Genomic DNA, 20,282 nt, shown 5'->3' on the forward strand with positions numbered 1-20,282 from the left:
GATGAATCCACTTCTCAGGATCTTGGTCTCCCCATCTGCAAAATACAGATCATTTGTTCTGTCCAATTGTATAGACTGTGAGGAAGAAATCAAATAATGGAAACATATGTAATCTGATCACCAATGACCTGTATCCTTGAAGGCAGGAACCGTGTGTTCTTCATATCCTCCTCTCTGCCCCTTCCATGCCTTGGACAGTGAGTGTTAACACACTCTGAGCATTCAGTGTTTGCACCTTGAGAAAAATATTTAAAGCCCTGCTATGTGATAATTAATTTAAAAGGCTCCTCTGTCTCATCAATGATGACAAGAGTTAATGTGCCCGTGGTTGAGGGCTAGCCTCAAAAAAGACCCTTCACATCGAAGAAATGGCCTTCACTTCAAAAGTCAACCATCAGAAGACACGGAAGAGCTGAGTTTTTAAAATGCATTTTTTATTATTCAGCCTTCAGCAGAAATGTCACCTTTCTAAAGCAAGCTGTTATCATGCGCTCCCCGTGCCAAACAGGCGCCTCTGAGGAGCAGGATTTTATCTCAACATTTTTAGTGATTTGTGTTTCTCTTTCAAGGAGCTCCATGCCTTAAGGCACCTGAAACACTAACAGCACAAGAAGGTAAGGTTACACAAGGAGCTGGCTCCAAAACATGAAACAGGGATTTTTTGCAAAACAGGTCGAGGATCAGCATCAAAGCCACAGTCCGCAGTCACCCTGCCCAATAATTCATGTCCTCTCCGCACGGCCCATTGTTTTCTGGTGGGCTCCTTGGTTGAAACCATATTCTCAAAGAAACTCTGTTTTGTGACAGGGCCCCCATCAGCAGGCTGGGCCACATGACAGGCCTTGAAGCAGCCAGCACAACTGCCGGCAGCGCTTGCCAATAAGCCAGATGCTGCCACATATTGGCATCTGGGTCCTGGAATAGCAACCATGTTCTCAGTCTGGCTAGGGATTCTGACCCTAGCTACAGAAGGAGACAAAGGAGGGAAAGAAAGAGACGGAGCAAGGGGAGGGAGGGCAGACTGTGGAAGAGTCTCTTGGTAATTTCCCTACCATGGATTTAGAGCTTCCACAACAAAAGACTTATTGGAAAGCTGCTACCAAGGCTGCAATGGGCGGGAGAGGTAGAGATGGGGAGCATTCTAAACCCGGCGAGTTGTTCTGGCACCTGGGGAATGGGGGTGGTTGATTCAAAAGGAGACAGCTGCAGCAAGCAGCAACTGCTCTCCCTCCTCTCTCCCTCAAATCATGATAGCCCACAGTGGAGATAAGCTACGGGATACAGCTTAAATCTGCAGCAGAGGGACAGAGTGGCAACATCAGGATAGCTGTCGCTCCCTGCTTTTTGGGTGCCAAGATTTACCAGCGCCAGCAAGGCCAACTGAATAGCCAACAGTGAGGCAAAGATTCCGACCACAGCCTCAAGGGGACCCGAAAACCAGGGAAGGTGTGATCAGAGGTGTTCACCTCACAGCAATGGGGTACACTCAAAGGCAGCCTCATGCCTTGTGTGTCTTCTGATGCAAGGTGATACCAGCCTGGCAGGCTTCCGGGTCCTGCTCTAGTCATATCCAATGCGGCGAAGCCCAGAAGGAGGGAGTTGAATGTAAATTTGGGGTTTGAAGTAAGAGATGAGAGAATAAAAAGCAAATACCAGTCTTTCTTTCTCAAAATATCTATCTATCCAGTGTCCCCTTTGCTTCATATCACATGTGTGGCAAGAATTGCTCAGGGCCTTACACTTGCATGACAGGTCTCGTGAGCTAGTAAGAATAAGAGGCCGACTTACAGGGTTGAAAGACTCTGTGATCACATTGGGGAAAGAGCCCCAAAGGTCATTCACTCCTGGAGTGTTGATTCCCTTTGGGTCAAACTTTGTTTACCCGAGACCATATCCCCTAACCAGACATAACTGGTGTGCCTCTGTTTATAAACAGGGTGTGGTTGGGGGAGCACTTACAGAGAAGCTTTGCCCATCACTGGATAAAACAAAGCATATCCTATCTAAGGTGGATTAGGTTATACTGGCATTTTTTTTTTTTTTAAAGAAAGGACACATTACCACTGAGGCTGAGTCCAGACCCAGCACAGAATCAAAGCAACTGCAGACAATAAAATCCTACCTATTGAAAACAGAATTATCTGAACATTATGCAGGTGCTTATTGAGAAGTCAAATATATACTTGATCAAAATACACTTTATTGACAATGTCAGCTAATATTCTTGGCACTTATAAACAAAAGATTCTTAAAATGAAATAATGAATCAGCCATATTCCCCTCACCCTGCCCCCCACACTTAACCTTCAGGGAACATCTAATTTCACTTGACTACTGTGAAGCTTGATGTCATTTGCAAAAGGTAAAAACCAAGCTTCTCCAAAAGGCATCACCAGCTGAGTCCTCCAATTCTAAAGAAAACACAGTAGTCAATGCTTCACTGTCAGAATCCAATGAGAACATTCTGGTATCTTTCCCAAACTTGGTTTTGAGTTTTTGCATTCTGATTTTGAATAATGCAGGGACTTAAACACTGAATTTTAACTGTGACTTTGCTTGAGAAAAACCAAAAACACCACAATATACAAGTAAGCAAGAGAATTATCATTTTAATTTGATATTTATGCCACCTATCACCAAAGGGGGTGGGGTGGGACCAGAGACAATAGAATCTGTCTCTGAAGGTGACTATGATTGTCATGGCTGGGTCTCTTTAGGAAACAGATCCACCCCACTCCACCAATTTTCTCTTTATCCAATTGTCTGCTCCTTTTGCCTTTTCCCTTCTTTCTTGTCTTTATTCCTAATCTTCTATCAATTGACCTTTCCCATTGAAACAAGGGCTCCCAGGGCCAGTCTCCCAGGAATTACATTAAGTGTTGGGAATGTCTTCAAATTCAAAACACAAGCCACAGAGAGGGAAATTAATCCATGCAGAGGCAATATGCTCAAGTTAAACTAAACCAGTGGTTCTCAAATTTGAACATATATCAGAATCACCTGGAGGGCTTACAAAATAGATTACCATGACAGCCCTCAGAGATCTAATTCAGTAGGATTGGTATGAAGACAGAAGCTTGCATTTCTAATTCATTCCCATATAATGGGGATGATGGTGGGAGTCTAGGGATTTTTTTTTTCATTTTTGTAAAACTTAAAGTTCCCTGGGTTTGACCCCTGATTCCAAAAAAGATTAAAACACACAAACACACACACACACACACACACACACACACACACACACACCAAAAAGTTCCAAGAGGGTTAAAAATCATTTCCTTGATCCAGATTGGAAATCTCTTTTTGAGAAACACTAATTATGTGCAAGGTCTGATACCAAAAGAGAAGTCAGACAGCAAGACTTAATGTCTTCTAAGAGCAAAGCTCAGAACACTATCCAAATAGATAGCAAACCAATGATTTAAAAGCAAAATGTGAGATCTGGGAATGTGACTCAATGGTAGAGCACTTGCCTAGCATACAGAAGGCCCTGGGTCAATGCCCAGCAATGCCAAAAACTTAAAAGTAAAATGTGAGAAGTACCATAATGTGATGAAAGGAGTGAGCTGGGCCCCAGGAGTCTGAATCCATGCACAGTGAATATCATTAGCAATCAGGGGGGAAGGACAGAAACTCTCCTGGATTTTGTCCCAGGTGATTCTTTGGGAGTGAGTCTACAAACAACAACCCATAATCTCCTGGTATAAACTGGTTTCAAGAAAAAAGGAAAGCAATTATTTGATAGGGAAACTCGACTCTGCACACTTGAGAGAAACAGACAAGAGGGTGATTATGGACCCCCTCTTTTATATTCCAACACCTCACTCAGGCTTTATCTCTTGCCTGAATTTCTGCAATAACTCCTAACTGCTCTGTCTCTAATCTCTTTCCTTCCAATTTATTCTTCATTCTAACCCTAAAATTATCTTTTCAACAGCAGGCTGTAATAATGCCAGCTAAAAACCTTCTCTAGTTCCCCACAACCTAGAGAATGAAGTCCAAATGTCTCAGCATGGCATTTAACCTGGCCCCAACCTACCTTTCAAATTCATACACCTACAACCTAGCCAAAACAGAATCCCCACAGCTTCCCCTTTTCCTATCTCCCTGTCTTTGTATGCAATTGTTTTTGTTGTTGTGTCCCCCTGGAAACTTTCCTCTTCCCAAACAAAACACGGGAGGGAAAAAAAACACCTTATATTTAAAAATCCTATTTACACTTCAAGGTCCTGCTCCACTACAGGAATGCTTCCTGCAGCTCCTCAGATCTCTCTTTTCTAATGCTCCTTATAACCCTACCACATTCTGCCCTACTTGTTATTTATGCTTCTCTCTTCCCCCTGTGTTTTACAAGGTCCTTGAAGGCAGGTACCATGTCTTTTGTTCAGTGACCAGATAAGCTCATAATGGGGCGAGAGGGACAGATGAAGCGGAGATGAAGGGAGGAAGAAATGAGAGCAGAAGGAGCTCATTATAAGGGGAAGAGTCCAGTTTTAAAGTTTTCTTAGTCATTCAGAATCTTTATACTAAAAACAGATCCTTCAAATATCTAAAGCATTTTCTTTCTAGAACGATCCTGAGAAACCAAAGTGTTGTATAACTTTTTTAATGTTTTGCCAACACCAAACCTCCTTTTTTATATACATCCCCTGTGTGACCAGGACAATATCACATTTTGGTCATTACAGGTCTAAAAGAAGCTCAAATCCCTTCACTGTCCCTGTTGATACTCTTTGGGTGGGGTGATCAAACTTCTGCCTTCTGAATTCTTAATACTACTAAATACCTAAGCTTTAGAAGAATTTGATCAATATTCCTACAAGAGTTAACTTTTTCCCCCCCAGTACTAGAAATTAAACTCAGAGGTGCTCTACCTCTGACCCAATCCTTTTTATTTTTTGAGAAAGGATATCACTAACTTGTTGAGGCTGACCTTGAACTTGTGATGCTCTTGCCTCAGCCTCCTGAGTCTCTCAGATTATAGGCATGTGCCTCCAGGCCAGGCTGAGTTAACTTTGTGATATGCAAAAATTTTGAGATTTAGAAGAACAGGACACCAGCAATTCTAAGTGTACCCCAAAGCTGGTTCATTTGTCGTTCTTATTTGCCACATGCAGTAAGAGGCATTCCCGCCCCAAAGAAACCACAGTACCCTCCTTCAGACACTCTCTGGCCTCTCCTTTCACGACCAGTCTCGACAGCTGCCTTCAGCAAGGAGACAGAGCTGACTCTAGACCAGCATCCTTTCCAAAGGCAGGCCGTCCATCTCTTCCTGGGCTAATGGAAATAAATAGTTTCAGTCTCTGCCTACCTCTTCCTGAAAAAGGAGCAACTTTAAACCAGCTGAACAAAGAAGGCAGTTTCTTGATCCAGACACTTAGGCCAAAGCATGGGACACATGCTCCGCTCCATTTCCCTGAACCGCCTCACTCAAGTGACTTTCTCTCTTATACCTCTGCAAATTTTCTCTGCCTCTACTTCTCCTTTAGATGAGATACCTCCATTAAGGGAAGAAATCATATGACAGGAACCCAAAGGTAAGGTCATACCATCTGACTACGTATCACCCAATTGGAAATCTTACCAAAAAGGAAGCTTGTTCTCTGGTTTCCTATTTACTGTTTTTGAGAGAATAAGTAATGCCAAATCACAAAAACCTGAAGGACTCTGCTTCCCACTTCCCTCCTGCTGTTATGTTTACAACTTTATTTAGAAAGAGCTGACTTGACGGCTTTTGCCATTCAGTAACCCTTCAATATGAGGGCTTAAGATGAAATCCTTCAAATGAGCTGAGTAGACATCAAATACTCAAAACTCCAAATTACCTAGACTGGTAGAGGTTAATGTCCTGCATTAAATAGCAACAGAAAGTATCAATTTTGTACTCTGAATATGCCTGCCAAAGGACTGAGTCAAATAAACACATAAAATATGATAGATGAGGGCAACAGGGGTAGAAATACCACCACAGTTATTGAGAAAGGTCCAAGAAGTGAGCAAATGTAGGTGTGCCCTGGCCTCCTTTCACCCTCGCGTACTCCTATCTGGACCTTCAACTCTCCTTTCCCAGTGTAGAGCTAACGGAGAAATAACCTCCTAAAATGCCACCCTATTTATAATTTTTATAGCCACATAACCCCCAAGGGCTATGCTACTGAGCAGATTTATGGCAATAGCCCAAGCCTCTGAGATTACTAGAAAAATAATTATAAGAAAACAGTTAAATACCAATTTAAGATTTTCATTAACCTTGTCTTTGTACAATGTTGGTTTATAGTATTAGTTCACTCTGAAAAACAGAAATTCCATCAGATACTTGTAGAGCTCAGAACTCACCTACCCTTTTATTCTACAGGTGAGAGAACAGGTCCAGAATATAGTGTGATTTGAATAAGTTTATAAGGCTAATTAGTCACAGAGACATGACCAGGGCACCACTAGAGAACTCTCTATTATATTCCATAATCCTCCAAGAAAGAGCTTGAAATACCAGGCTCCATTACCCACCACATTTAGATATACCAAAGGTTAAATCAACTCCTCTAAGGAAGAAATATGATCAGTCTTAGTCTTTGGCCTCACTATGAAGTAATTCCCAAGTAAGTCTAATGAAGATGCCATAAGGGCCCCTTGGGAGGCAAAAAGCCTTTCGGTCAGACTTCTCTCTATATTCCTAACATCTGAGCAAGTGAACTGAACCAAGGCATACTATGTACGGGGACTAACACAGTGTTATTTTACTTGCCATACGTGAGTGTTATCTATAAATTTTATATTCTTTAGTACCTGCACTGCATGAAAGCAAAACTCAATCTTGGTTCCCACTGACTCTGAAACAGGATAGGAAAAGTCTGAGAGTAAAAACACAACAGGAATCATAGCTGTTTAAAACAAAGGTTTGAATATATTATCAAGGGTTCAATTAATTCATAGAAGTAGAAAGCAGAGTGTTGGTTACCAGAAGGAGAGGCTGGACAGGCCAAGGGGAGACACTGGACAAAGGCACAAAGTTTCAGCTAAACAGAAGGAATATGTTCATTTATCGCACAGCATGGTGACTGTAGTAAATACCAATGAATATTTCAAAACCACTAAGAATATATTTAAAATGTGCTCACCACAAAGAAATAATTGTGAGGTGATGGATGTTCATTAATAATCTGATCATTCCACAATATATCACATTGTACCCCATCAGTATATATAATGATTAGATATCAAAAATAAAATGAAACTTTCAAAAAGAATTGCTATTGTAAAAAAATAAGTTAAAGAGACTGTTGTCTTCAATAATATTAACTCCTGTCACAGTTAAAGCAAACTGCTAACATAATGGTGTTTTTACTCTTAGGAAGCTTAACTTACCCACCTGTGAAATAGAAATGGTAGATTTTCACATCACATCTTAAAATAAGTGTCACTGTACCATAATGGTAATTGCCAACCTGTCTGGGAAAGCTCTTCTATGAAGAATATAGTGAAATAACAGTCAGTGACATTGGTAATTTCATGTAAAAATATAAAATCAAATGAGAGAGCAGAGACTCAAATAGACATTTGTAAATCCATGTTCATAGCAGCATTATTCCCAAGAGCCCAAAGGTGAAAATAACCCAAAGATCCACTAATAGACAAATGGCTAAAAAAACATGGTATATACATACAACAGAGTACGATTCAAGCTTAAAAAGGAAGAAAATTCTGATACAGGTTACAGAATGAATAAACTTTGAAAATTGTATACAAAGAACAAGTGTTATGATTCCACTTATAGGAAGGACCTAGAATAGTCAAATTCAAAGAGACAGAAGAAGGGTGGTTACTAGGAGCTGAGAGAGGAGAATGGGAAGTTATGGTGTAGTGGACACAGAGTTTCAGTTTGGGATGATAAAAAAAAAAAGTTCTGTAAATATAGCTGTGATGTTCGCATAAAAATGTGAAAGTAGCCAGGTGCCCAGGTGCAGTGAGTGGCGCACAACTGTAATTCCAGCAGCCCTAAAAGTTGAGGCAGGAGCATCATGAGTTCAAAACCAGCCTTAGCAACTTAGCAAGGCTCTAAGAACTCAACACGACCCTGTCTCTAAACAAAATATAAAAAAGGACTGGGGATACTACTCAGTGGTTAAGTGGTTTGGGAACTGGGTTCAACCAGTAACAAAAGAAAAAAAAATGTGAATGTGCTTAATGCTATTACTGAATCATACAATTAAAAACAGGTAAAATGGTGAATGTTATTACATCTATTATTTTAATAAAAAATCAGATGAGAAATACTAAATAGTAATTTGTCATGATTTTGACCCATATTCCACTCCCATGCACAAGCAAATAAAACACATAAACAACAACAAAAAACAGAAGCCAGTATCACTCATACCATTACAGCTTAAAATATGTATATATAATCAAATTTAAAAAAAAGTTTGGCTTTCATTCCATAGTCATGTATCCTGTGCTCACTACTAAAATGATTCATGTCCAGTATGATGAAGCTCCAATCAAACATACAGAGAGAAAAGAGGGGGAGAAATTGTAGCAATGGATGTGTCAGCAGATTGACACAGCAACCATCTGTGGACATAACTGTACTTTGAATTCAGGGTCCCAGATCCTGTGGTAGGGCAGGGATCTTCACCTCAACTGTGAAGTCCTACTTTCATGTCATAGGGCACTTCTGGAAGGAAGTTCTGTAATAGCCAGCTCTAAGTACATGCACATTTCCTACTAGTCTTACACAGGAAGTCACTCTTGGGTCTCACCTGCATGAGTTCCTGTTATGACGCCAGGGGACTGGTGAGTTGAAATGCAGTTCCAGGGAGTGATGTCATCTTGAGTGAGCTATGATCTTGGTGACCTGCTCCCCAACCTGGTGTTGTTGCAGCCCTTCAGCTGGGATTCAGGTTATAAGGGGACCAAAAAGGAAAAAGGGGAGTAGGATAAGAGAAAAAGAAAAAGTGCTTGCACATTTCCTTTGTTTCATTAAAGCATTTTCTGCTTCCATTTAATTTGATGGGAGGACCTGGTTGATGGCAGATGGATGCTGTGCAGATGCTCTTGGAGGAGTACTGGGCTCTCACACAGATCTCAAAATTATAAAGATTAAAAAAACAGAATTTCAGGGTCTGGGGATGTAGCTCAGTGGTAAAATGCCTTCCTAGCATGTGTGAGATCCTGGTTTTGATTCCCAGCATTGCAAAAAAAGAAAAAAAAAAAGAAGAAGAAAATTTTAATTATTTCTGGTGGCTTCTATCTTAGAAATAGTGCCTTACTCTTTCTTCTTTTGATAAAGTTTAAAAAACACATTAATATGTATGAATTTTTGTAAAAAGTGCATGACTACAGGAGCTATCTTAGCAACATAAAGAAATTACAAATACAAAAGTAAAAATGATTGGAGATGTGTTAATGCTAATATTCTTTCTACATTATGTCAAGCAGATCAGGAATTCAAATATAAAAATCTTATCAATTTAAGTAATAAAACAGGATTGACGTTAATTCCATTTAGACGAGACCCTTTGGTTCATAGTACCAACCTAAAAAGTAAAACGGAGTCAAGCAGTAGAAACTGATAACATTCCAAAAGGAAAGGAACAGGGAAAAAATTGTTGTTGTTTTTTTTTTTAAAATCTTAAGCTATTAAATAAAGGACACATCTACATTTTTATCACATTTATTTTATATCATGATTTCTTAGTTCTTATTATATTGACACAATTTGGGGAATAAATACTCCCTTCCCTTTTTTGTTGCACGTGTGTTAAAAAGAGTAGGAAGAACAGAATATGAGAGAATAAGCAAAAGGTGCAGGAATGGGAAGACAGGGGAAGATGAGGTTGAGAGAGAAGTGAGTGTTTATCTGAACCCTCTCTAATGAGCAGTATTAACCAACAAAGTTCAAAGCTCACAACATGAAGTGTCTTCTCCTCACAGAAATAATCTGGGACCACAGTCAAATGCATTAACTATATAGCATTATGGTACAGGCTCCCTTTCAGACATTCCACATATATAATTTTTTTCCTATTTTTAAGCCCACAGATGACACTGTTCATGAAGCACTTTTAGTGTATTATTCAGTAAATATTAATTGGGTCTTAGAAACCAATCTGGTTAGCAGAAGGCATTCTTAGCTGCCATGTAAAGGTACTTCTTTCAAGTAAAATCCTACATGTAGAGCTTTGAATCAGAGGAACTTCTTGAAGGACATTCCTATTTCAGTTGGGTCTGCAATGCACTGCAATCCTAAATGTAGATTAAATTAATTCATACCTTGGTTAAAGGCATGTATATAATACCCACTGACAAAATTAGCTAATATCTTGTCCAGGTGGTAACTGTAAATGAATCACTTTTACCCCGGCTCTTCCCCTGATTTCCTAATAAAGGTCTTTATCCAATGCTTTGGTGCTCCATAAATGAGCGAGACTGCTTTTGTGCTGGAGATGCCTAGTACAGAGAAGATCACAATGTGTGAAAAACATCCTGCATGTGTTCATCTCATCACTTCTGCCCAATCCACAGGGGTAAAAAATGGATGCGATTTGATATCTTCAACACCAGCAACACCAGCACCCAGACGTTCCAGAGGGTTGAACTGCAAGAGCTAAAAGAGAAGGATTTAGTGAGTAATAAGAATCCAACTAGTAGAGCAGAGGAAAACAAAATATATGAAAGGAGAGAACTTCTAAATTCAACCTCAGTGACAAATGGACTTGATGTAGCTAACTGCCTATGTTTTCTTGAAAGGGAGCTATGTCCTACACCACCTCAGCTGAAGGGCTGTGGGATATCTGAACTGAGCTTATAGCTTTTCAACTGTTTTGAAACATGACCCTGAGTAATGTTCCCCTCATCTTCAGATAGTATGATGGGATCGATTTCCTACTCCCAAAGTAATGACACTAATTAAATATTGCACTCCACTCTCAGACAGTGACTTCCTTCATGATTCAGAAGTTTGGGAGACACAATAAGTCTTTTCAATTCCTAACTATAGTGCACTGGGAATAAACTGTAACTAAAGTCTCAATAAGGTAATTTGTATCCCTAAATAACTTTTTTTTAAAATTACCCTGGCTAAAATGAAATAATTCAATGCAATAAATGAATGACTTTAATTTTCTCAGAAATAAGAATCAGATATAAAATAAGTTAATAATGTCATACACAACAGTACTGTTAATATTAGAGAATAAAAGTAATCATATACAATTATATAAGGACCCTGGGCATGCTGGAAGAATATGTCTTGAGACATTCATGTATCCTCAAATGTTTGTTTTAATAACTTCACGGAGGGACAATCTATATAATACAAAATTCATCTGTTGAGAGTATATAATTCAACTATTTTTAGTAAACTCAGAATTGATCAACCATGATTATGATCCAGTTTAGGATACTTTATAACCCAAAAAATTTCCTCATGCCATCTACAGTTAATTCCCACTCCATCCCCAGCACTAGGCTACCAGTGGTATATTTTCTGCCTCTATCATGTCTTCTCTGAACATTTCACATAAATGGAATCATAGAATATGTATCTTTTGTAGTTAGATTCCTTCCCTTAGAAAATTTTTATTTCTGAAGAGTATTCCACTGTTTGGATATAAATTGTGTTAATCTATTCACCATTTAAAGGACCTCTGGACTTTCCAGTTTGGGGTTTTAATGGATAATTAAATTAGATTACTTTGTGTAGATACATGTTTTCATTTCTTTTGAGTACATTCCTGGGAATAGAATTGCTGGGTCATATAGAAAGTTTGTGCAAATTTTTAAAGAAAATTGTCAGATTTTTCCAAAGTGCTATACCATTTACATTTCCATCAGTAATGTATAAGGGTTTCAGTTTCTCTACACCTCAATAACACTTGGTCTTTTTGATAACAGCCCTTTGAGTGGGTATTAGTGATCTCTTATTAGGGCTTTAATTTGCATTCCCTAATGACTAATAATATTGGGCATCTTTTCATGCCCTTATTGGGCATTCACATAGTTTCCCTGGTGAAATATCATCTCTCTCTCTCTCTCTCTCTCTCTCTCTCTCTCTCTCTCTCTCTCTCTCTCTCTCTCTCTCTCCTAGTTAGTTATACATGACAGTATAATGCATTTGTACACAAATGGAGTACAACTTCTCATTCCTCTGGCTGTACATAATGATAAGTCACACCTGCAAATGCCATAGTCTTATTGGGTTTCAACAGTTCTTTATATATTCTAAGAATGAAATTATGACATTTGCAGGGAAATGGATGGAGCTGGAGAATATCAGGCTAAGCAAAATAAGCCAATCCCCCAAAACCAAAGACTGAGTGTTTTTCCTGATATATATGTGGGTGCTGATCCATAAGGGCTGGGGGCGCTCATGAAGAATAAAGGAACTTTGAAATTTGGATTGGGCAGAAGGGAGTGAGGGGAGAGAAAGGGGGGTTGGAGGGGAAAGATTGTGAAATGAATCAGGCATTATTCTCTATGTACATGTATGATTGCACAACTGGTGTGATTTTGCATCATATAACTAATTAGAACAAATTTTTAAAAAGAGTTCTTTATATATTCTGAATACAAGTACATGATTTGCAAATATTTTCTCCATGTCTGTGACTTTTCATTCTCTTAATGGTCTTTGAAGTGTGCAAGATTTTAATTTTAATAAAGTCTATTTTATAAAATTTTCCTTTTATGGATCATGCTTTTGGTATCATATATAATTAACTTTTGTTTAACCCAAGGAAGGTCATAAGATTTTTTATTTTCTTCTATAATTTTTATAGTTTTAGCTCTTATAAATAGGTCTATGAACTACTTTGTGTCAATTTTTGCATATGGTATGAAGTAAAGGTGCGAATTCATTTTAGTTTTAGCATGTGAATATTTAATTTTCCAGCATCATTTCTTAAAAACATGTATTTGTCTTAATTACTGTTAGTGTGGAAATCAGCTAGTGTAACTCCTCCAACTTTGTTTTTCTCTTTATTGTTCTGAGTGCTCTAGGTTCTTTGCTTTTCATGTATAGTCTAGTCAACTGAAGTTTCCCAATTTTGCTGATCTTTTCAAAGAACCAACTTGTGGGAACAGCAGAGGTACATGTCAACAGATCAACAGATAAAGAAAATGTGGTATGTATACACAATGGAGTTTTATTCAGCCATGAAGAAAAATGAAATTGTCATTTGCTGGATAGAAGTGAAGAACATAATGCTAAGCAAAATAAGCCAGACTCAAAAAAAAAAAAAAAAGTCAAAGGTCAAATGTGTTCTCTCCTAAGTGGAAACCAGAGAGGGGGAGGTACGGGGAAGGAAACAATTTTTAAAAAGTGATCTAATGAAAACAGAAGGGAGACTCAAAAGAGTAGAGGAAGGGGATTGAGAGGGGGGTACTGGGAAGTACTGGGGTCCATGTACGAACATATCATTATGAGTCCTGCCTGTTTAAATAATTATCAAGCACTAACTAAAAAATAAAAATAGAAGGAAGATCAGTATAGTACAGCAAGCAAATTGGGGAAGAGGAGGGAAATGAAAGGCAAGTATTGAGGTATGAGATTCTCCAATTATGCATGTGTGAATATGGTGTAATGAATCCCAATGTATAGTGTATAATTACACTGCATCAATAAAAATATTATTTTAAAAATTTCTAATTTATAAATAGCTATCTATCTATATCATAGATAGGAAGATTAAATGTCTAAATAGTTGTACTTAGACTCATAGTATTTAATAAATATTGGCTAGTGTATAATCATTAATTCATTAAAAAAAGAACCAACTTTTGAGTCACATCACCCCAATTGGAGTAGGGGCAGAGCAGAGCTGCCGCCCGCGCCCGCAAGGTAGGCAGACCAGCAACCGACCGGCAGAACAGGCCCAGCGGCCTGCCGGCATGGTAGACACATCACCCCAATTGGAGTAGGGGCAGAGCAGAGCCGCCGCCCGCACCCGGAACAGGCCCAGCGGCCCGCCGGCATGGTAGTCACGTCACCCCAATTGGAGTAGGGGCAGAGCAGAGCCACCTCCCGCGCCTGGAACAGGCCCAGTGACCGGCTGGCGTGGTAGACACATCACCCCAATTGGAGTAAGGGCAGAGCAGAGCCGCCACCCGCACCTGCAAGGTAGGCAGACCTGCGACCAACTGGCAGAACAGACCCAGCGGCCCGTCAGCGTGGTAAACAGATCACCCCAATTGGAGGAGGAGCACAGCCGCCGCCCGCCCCTACAAGGGAGACTTTTCAACTATACAAGAGCAATATAAATATATAGGGGGAAAATTCAATAACACAATAGTTTATTGTAGTTCACCAAGCAGAAAGAAACTCGAGCAGTATGAAAAGACAAGGAAAGAAAGGACCACAAGCAATGCAGGTCAACTCAACTTTAGAAGAGGTAATAGCTGCAGCAGATGGAATGTCAGATAAAGAATTCAGGATATACATGCTTCAGATGATCTGGAGTCTCAAGGAAGACATTAGACAGCAAAATCAGACAATGAAAGATCACTTCGACAATGAATTACATAAACAAATCCAAGAAGCAAAAGATCAACTATACAGGGAGATAGAGGTTATAAAAAACAAACAAACAGAAATACTAGAAATGCAGGAAGCAATAAACCAACTTAAAAACTCAATTGAGAATACTACCAGCAGAGTAGAACACTTAGAAGATAGAACATCAGACAATAAAGACAAAGTATTTCAACTTGAAAAGAACATAGACAGCTCAGCAAGACTGTTAAGAAACCATGAGCAGAACATCCAAGAAATATGGGATAACATAAAGAGACCAAACTTAAGAGTCATTGGGATACAGGAAGGTATAGAGGTCCAAACCAAAGGAATGAGCAATCTATTCAATGAAATAATATGAGAAAACTTCCCAGACTTGAAGAATGAGACAGAATCCCAAATCCTAGAAGCCTACAGGACGCCGAATATGCAAAATTATAAGAGATCCACACCTAGACACATTATAATGAAGATGCCCAATATACAGAATAAAGAGAGAATTTTAAAAGCTACAAGAGAAAGGAAGCAGATTACATTTAGGGGTAAACCAATCAGGATAATGGCTGATCTTTCAACACAGACTCTGAAAGCTAAAAGATCCTGGAATAACATATTTCAAACACTGAAAGAAAATGGGTTCCAACCAAGAATTGTGTATCCGGTGAAATTAAGCTTCAGGATGGAAGATGAAATTAAAACCTTCCACGATAAACAAAAGTTAAAAGAATTTGCAGCTAGAAAACCATCTCTTCAAAACATCCTCGGCAAAATATTACAGGAAGAGGAAATGGAAAATAACAATGAAAACCAACAGTGGGAGATAGTACAGTAAAGGGGGGAAAATAATCAAAGAGGAAAACAAACCATGTTTAGTAACACAAATAAACAAATATGGCTGGAAGAACAACCCATATCTCAATAATAACCCTAAATGTTAATGGCTTAAACTCACCAATTAAGAGACACAGGCTAGTAGAATGGATCACAAAACAAGACCCAACAATAATATGCTGCCTACAGGAGATGCATTTGATAGGAAAAGACATACATAGACTGAAGGTGAAAGGTTGGGAAGAATCATATCACTCATATGGACTTCGGAAACAAGCAGGAGTGTCCATACTCATACCAAAGTTAATCAAAAGGGATAAAGAGGGACACTACATACTGTTCAAGGGAACCATACACCAACAAGACATAACAATCATAAATATATATGCCCCAAACAACAGTGCTGCTATGTTCATCAAGCAAACTCTTCTCAAGTTCAAGAGTCTAATAGACCACCATACAATAATCATGGGAGACTTCAACACACCTCTCTCATCACTGGACAGATCTTCCAAACAAAAGTTGAATAAGGAAACTATAGAACTCAATAACACAATTAATAACCTAGACTTAATTGACATATATAGAATATACCACCCAACATCAAGCAGTTACACTTTTTTCTCAGCAGCACATGGATCCTTCTCAAAAATAGATCATATATTATGTCACAGGGCAACTCTTAGACAATATAAAGGAGTAGAGATAATACCATGCATCTTATCTGATCATAATGGAATGAAACTGAAAATCAACGATAAAAGAAGTAAGGAAAAATCATGCATCACTTGGAGAATGAACAATAGGTTACTGAATGATCAATGGGTTATAGAAGACATCAAGGAGGAAATTAAAAAATTCTTAGAGATAAATGAAAACACAGACACAACATATTGGAATCTATGGGACACATTGAAAGCAGTTCTAAGAGGAAAATTCATTGTTTGGAGTTCATTCCTTAAAAAAAGAAAAAAACAACAAATAAATGATCTCATACTTCATCTCAAAATCCTAGAAAAAGAAGAGCAAAACAACAGCAAACGAAGTAGAAGGCAAGAAATAATTAAAATCAGAGCTGAAATTAATGAAATCGAAACAAAAGAAAGAATTGAAAAAATTGACAAAACTAAAAGTTGGTTCTTTGAAAAAATAAATAAAATCGACAGACCCTTAGCCATGCTAATGAAGAGAAGAAGAGAGAGAACTCAAATTACTAGCATATGGGATGAAAAAGGCAATATCACAACAGACACTTCAGAAATACAGAAGATAATCAGAAATTATTTTGAATCCTTATACTCCAATAAAATAGAAGATAGTGAAGGCATCGATAAATTTCTTAAGTCATATGATCTGCCCAGATTGAGTCAGGAGGATATAGACAACCTAAACAGACCAGTATCAATTGAGGAAATAGAAGAAACCATCAAAAGACTACCAACTAAGAAAAGCCCAGGACCAGATGGGTATACAGCAGAGTTTTACAAAACCTTTAAAGAGGAACTAATACCAATACTTTTCAAACTATTTCAGGAAATAGAAAAAGAGGGAGAACTTCCAAATTCATTCTACAAGGCCAACATCACGCTGATTCCTAAACCAGACAAAGATACTTCAAAGAAAGAAAACTACAGACCAATATCTCTAATGAACCTAGATGCAAAAATCCTCAATAAAATTCTGGCGAATCGGATACAAAAACATATCAAAAAAATTGTGCACCATGATCAAGTAGGATTCATCCCTGGGATGCAAGGCTGGTTCAATATACGGAAATCAATAAATGTTATTCACCACATCAATAGACTTAAAAATAAGAACCATATGATCATCTCGATAGATGCAGAAAAAGCATTTGACAAAGTACAGCATCCCTTTATGTTCAAAACTCTAGAAAAACTAGGGATAACAGGAACATACCTCAATATTGTAAAAGCAATCTATGCTAAGCCTCAGGCTAGCATCATTCTGAATGGAGAAAAATTGAAGGCATTCCCTCTAAAATCTGGAACAAGACAGGGATGCCCTCTCTCACCACTTCTGTTCAACATAGTTCTCGAAACACTGGCCAGAGCAATTAGACAGACGAAAGAAATTAAAGGCATAAAAATAGGAAAAGAAGAACTCAAATTATCACTATTTGCAGATGACATGATTCTATACCTAGCAGACCCAAAAGGGTCTACAAAGAAACTATTAGAGCTAATAAATGAATTCAGCAAAGTGGCAGGATATAAAATCAACACACATAAATCAAAGGCATTCCTGTATATCAGCGACAAATCCTCTGAAATGGAAATGAGGACAACCACTCCATTCACAATATCCTCAAAAAAAATAAAATACTTGGGAATCAACCTAACAAAAGAGGTGAAAGACTTATACAATGAAAACTACAGAACCCTAAAGAGAGAAATAGAAGAAGATCTTAGAAGATGGAAAAATATACCCTGTTCATGGATACGCAGAACTAACATCATCAAAATGGCGATATTACCAAAAGTTCTCTATAGGTTTAATGCAATGCCAATCAAAATCCCAACGGCATTTCTTGTAGAAATAGAGAAAGCAATCATGAAATTCATATGAAAAAATAAAAGACCCAGAATAGCAAAAACAATGCTAAGCAGGAAGTATGAATCAGGCGGTATAGCGATACCAGACTTCAAACTATACTACAGAGCAATAGTAACAAAAACAGCATGGTACTGGTATCAAAACAGGTGGGTGGACCAATGGTACAGAATAGAGGACACAGAAACCAATCCACAAAACTACAACTATCTTATATTTGATAAAGGGGCTAAAAGCATGCAATGGAGGAAGGATAGCATCTTCAACAAATGGTGCTGGGAAAACTGGAAATCCATATGCAACAAAATGAAACTGAATCCCTTTCTCTCGCCATGCACAAAAGTTAACTCAAAATGGATCAAGGAGCTTGATATCAAATCAGAGACACGGCGTCTGATAGAAGAAAAAGTTGGCTACGATCTACATACTGTGGGGTCGGGCTCCAAATTCCTCAATAGGACACCCATAGCACAAGAGTTAATAACTAGAATCAACAAATGGGACTTACTCAAACTAAAAAAGTTTTTTCTCAGCAAAAGAAACAATAAGGGAGTCTACATCCTGGGAACAAATCTTTACTCCTCACACTTCAGATAGAGCCCTAATATCCAGAGTATACAAAGAACTCAAAAAATTAGACAATAAGATAACAAATAACCCAATCAACAAATGGGCCAAGGACCTGAACAGACACTTCTCAGAGGAGGACATACAATCAATCAACAAGTACATGAAAAAATGCTCACCATCTCTAGCAGTCAGAGAAATGCAAATCAAAACCACCCTAAGATACCATCTCACTCCAGTAAGATTGGCAGCCATTACGAAGTCAAACAACAACAAGTGCTGGCGAGGATGTGGGGAAAAGGGTACACTTGTACATTGCTGGTGGGACCGCAAATTGGTGCAGCCAATTTGGAAAGCAGTATGGAGATTTCTTGGAAAGCTGGGAATGGAACCACGATTTGACCCAGCTATTCCCCTTCTCAGTCTATTCCCTAAAGAGCTAAAAAGAGCATACTACAAGGACACTGCTACATCGATGTTCATAGCAGCACAATTCACAATAGCAAGACTGTGGAACCAACCTAGATGCCCTTCAATAGACGAATGGATTAAAAAAAATGTGGCATTTATACACAATGGAGTATTACTCTGCATTAAAAAATGACAAAATCATAGAATTTGCAGGGAAATGGATGGCATTAGAGCAGATTATGCTAAGTGAAGCTAGCCAATCCCTAAAAAACAAATGCCAAATGTCTTCTTTGATATAAGGAGAGTACCTAAGAACAGAGTAGGTACGAAGAGCATGAGAAGAAGATTAACATTAAACAGGGATGAGAGGTGGGAGGGAAAGGGAGAGAGAAGGGAAATTGCATGGAAATGGAAGGAGACCCTCAGGGGTATACAAAATTACATACAAGAGGAAGTGAACGGAAAGGGAAAAAAATACAAGGGGGAGAAATGAATTACAGTAGAGGGGGTAGAGAGAGAAGAGGGGAGGGGAGGGGAGGGGGGATAGTAGAGGATAGGAAAGGTAGCAGAATACAACAGACACTAGTATGGCAATATGTAAATCAATGGATGTGTAACCGATGTGATTCTGCAATCTGTATATGGGGTAAAAATGGGAGTTCATAACCCACTTGAATCAAAGTGTGAAATATGATATATCAAGAACTATGTAATATTTTGAACAACCAACAATAAAAATTTTTAAAAAAAGAACCAACTTTTAATTTCCTTGATTTTTTCTCTCATTTTTCAGTTTTACTGATTTCTGCTTCCTTTGTTCTCTTTAGATTTACTTTGCTTTTTTTTTTTGAAAGAGAGAGAAGAGAGAGAAGAGAGAGATTTTTTTTTTAATATTTATTTTTCAGTTTTTGGTGGACACAACATCTTTATTTTATTTCTATGTGGTGCTGAGAATCGAACCCAGCGCCCGGTGCATGCCAGGCAAGCGCGTTACCGCTTGAGCCACATTCCCAGCCCAAGATTTACTTTGCTTTTTATAGTTGATTTTTACTGTTTCTTAAGATTTAAGCTTAAATTTTGATTTCTTTTTTTCTGATGTAGGTATTTAAAGCCATAAACTTTCCTCATTAACTGATTTAGCTGCACTCCAAAAATTCTGACATACTGTATTTTCAGTTTCATTCAGCTATTCCCATCTTATAGCTTTTCCTGGAATTTTTTCTTTGACTCATAAGATATTAAAAGTACATTATTTAATTTCCAATTATCTGTGAATTTAGCAGATCTCTTTCTGTTGTTGATTTCTAACTTAACTCTGCTGTGTTCAGAGTACAATGTATGATTTCAATCCTTTTAAAAATATTGAAATTGCTGGGCCCAGTGGCTC

At 38.3% G+C, this 20,282-nt stretch overlaps 1 protein-coding gene across 5 annotated transcripts in view; it reads right to left on the bottom strand.

The window, feature by feature from the left end:
* Window positions 1-9,657: 9,657 nt before the first annotated feature.
* The window catches only part of RPS6KC1 (ribosomal protein S6 kinase C1), a 213,201-nt gene continuing 202,576 nt past the window's right edge, over window positions 9,658-20,282 (bottom strand). For all 5 annotated transcript variants that reach the window (XM_081300200.1, XM_081300203.1, XM_081300199.1 and 2 more), the window contains one exon: window positions 9,658-10,606. In XM_081300200.1, the coding sequence (XP_081156326.1) occupies window positions 10,496-10,606 (111 nt within the window). In that variant the 3' untranslated portion in view covers window positions 9,658-10,495. The remainder of the gene's footprint in view (window positions 10,607-20,282) is intronic.

This window comes from Spermophilus citellus (assembly GCF_964194105.1).
Source record: "Spermophilus citellus genome assembly, chromosome: 6".
NCBI classification, from domain to species: Eukaryota; Metazoa; Chordata; class Mammalia; order Rodentia; family Sciuridae; genus Spermophilus; species Spermophilus citellus.